This window comes from Chenopodium quinoa, unplaced genomic scaffold, assembly GCF_001683475.1.
Source record: "Chenopodium quinoa cultivar QQ74 unplaced genomic scaffold, ASM168347v1, whole genome shotgun sequence".
NCBI lineage: Eukaryota > Viridiplantae > Streptophyta > Magnoliopsida > Caryophyllales > Amaranthaceae > Chenopodium > Chenopodium quinoa.
In genome coordinates this window covers 1,730,041-1,732,255 of record NW_018742770.1, presented here as the reverse complement: position 1 = coordinate 1,732,255, position 2,215 = coordinate 1,730,041, and the positions used below count along the sequence as shown (strand labels likewise).

The following is a 2,215-nucleotide window of genomic DNA, read 5'->3' as shown; positions in this document are numbered from 1 at the left end:
TTTGCAACTACCTACCTTTTTACAGTTTTATTTTACTACCAGCTGATTTGGATCAAATACGACTATTTTTTAACCCCGTTTTAAGTTACATAATCAGATCGGATATAACTTTTAGATTGTGTTTTTGACTCAAACTTATTACGAACTTACCAAGCATTTCCAACTAAGAGACACAGAGGTTGTTTATTTCAGTTTAGTTAAATTTTATTTCAGTTCAATTTAGCTTCAATAAGTTCAGTCCAATTCAATTTCTAATTTCTTATTCTCATAAACAATTCAATTTAGTTCAGTTTAGCTCTAATCAGTTCAGTATATCAAAACATATCCACAGTCAAACTTAATTGTTGAAAGGTGAATTAAGCAAAGCACCAAACCCAAATGTTTATAACAGATTGGTTAGGGATAAACCACGCACTATTAGCAAATTGGTATAGGGAATAGAACGAATAAAAGAATAAGTTGAATCAAATGACACATTTTAGTGATTAAAGTTAAACTTTAACTACCACTTTAATGACACATTTTAATGATTGAAGTTAACTTTAATTACAACACATTTTATAACAATAAAGTTATATTAAAAAAGAATTATTTGTGTTTATATATCTTAAAATGATTAAGGAAGAAATACATTTTAGTTAGTTAAGGTTATATTAAGGGCATGTTCTCATTGACTGAACTCAGCTGAAATGAACTGAACTAAACTAAACTGAACTGAAATGAATATTTTATAATAGAAGGAAATTAGGAACTGAACTGAACTGAGCTGAGCTGAACTGAACTGAACTCAATTTCAACGTATGAGAACAGGCCCTAAGTGTATAAAAAAAAATTATTAGCAAGTGCAAATTATATTGAAATAGTACTATAGCGTGTTACATAGTATTTTAATGTTATTACACTTGAATAAACTTATAATTTTTATTAAGATCTTGCTAATAGACGTTAAATAAATATTTAAAATATTTCCTAAATTATTGTATATTTGAAAATGCATGATAAAATCACATATATATCAATTGTAATTAATGTTCATTTAAATATAATATTTTTACTTTTAGTTATCTTATCCGGAGGCATTCTTTAGCCTTTTCGATTACTGATATTATTTTCTAATCTAACACCACTCACAATAAACAAATAATTAAAAAAAAAAGCTCTATATTATTATTTTACTATATTTGAAACCGGTACATAATTTTATTCTTGGCACACATACAACATGCAAACCATTACACAAGTTTTAAACATTGGATCAACACTAGCAAAATTCGTGCTCCCACATTACAACTCTTGTTTGTGGTTGCTAATTTTAGGAGTCTCATTGTCACCACCTTCAACATTAACAGTTCTTGGCCCCTTAATTTTATCAGGTGACAACTTTGCCAAATTTATAGTCAATACTCCATTCTCAAGCTTAGCCTTCACACTATCCATGTCAACATTTTCCGGTACCCTGAACTTCCTCCAAAACTTACCGTAACACCTCTCAGTACGATGCCAATGATCGCCTTTCTTCTCATCCTCCCTCTTCCTCTCCCCACTTACTCGTAACACCCGGTTTTCCTCCACTTCTATCTTTATATCCTCCTTATTTAGCCCCGGAACGTCCATGGCTATAACATGGCCTTCCGGGGTCTCCTTCCAATCGACCCTAGCTGGGGACGACATGATGGGATCCAAATCCCTATCTAGGGCCGAGAAGGGTATTTCTTCTAGGATCCGGAAAGGGTCTGGGACCCTTTCCGGCCATAGCTCTGATAATAAACTAGGGGGTCGGTCAACCCATGATAACATGGTTGCCGACCCCTGTAATGGGTGTAACATAACGAGTAATGCAAGGGATAACACTAAACATTTTAGTGCACGCATTTTTGCTAGATCAACAATTTAGCGTGTTTAGTGTAACGAATTAAACGTAGTAAATAATATTGTGGACGTGTTGTTATTTGTTTTGGTAGCTTTGATTGATTAATTTTGCAATGAGTTTGCTAGTGAATGTTATGTATTTATAGTTGTACGAAAGTGTAATGAAGAGAAGTCTTGAAAGTTCGTTAGTTACTAAAGAATGATATCTTAAGGAAATGACGAGAAAATTCCAGTAACGCAGTGGGTTATGTGGAAAACCGTAGAATTTGTTCTTTTTCTAGAATTTTCAAAGTTTTGGAGCAGATCCATGAAGCAACTAAGTGAGCCCATGAATTTTGGCTTTGGG

The 2,215-nt window shown here is 32.8% G+C and overlaps 1 protein-coding gene across 1 annotated transcript; it reads right to left on the bottom strand.

Annotated features, from left to right (window-relative positions):
• Nucleotides 1-1,070: 1,070 nt before the first annotated feature.
• On the bottom strand, nt 1,071-1,973 carry LOC110724529 (22.0 kDa class IV heat shock protein-like). The gene has a single exon (XM_021903949.1). The coding sequence runs from the start codon at nt 1,870-1,872 to the stop codon at nt 1,285-1,287; it is 588 nt and encodes a 195-aa protein (XP_021759641.1). The 5' UTR covers nt 1,873-1,973; the 3' UTR covers nt 1,071-1,284.
• Between the last annotated feature and the right edge of the window lie 242 nt (nt 1,974-2,215).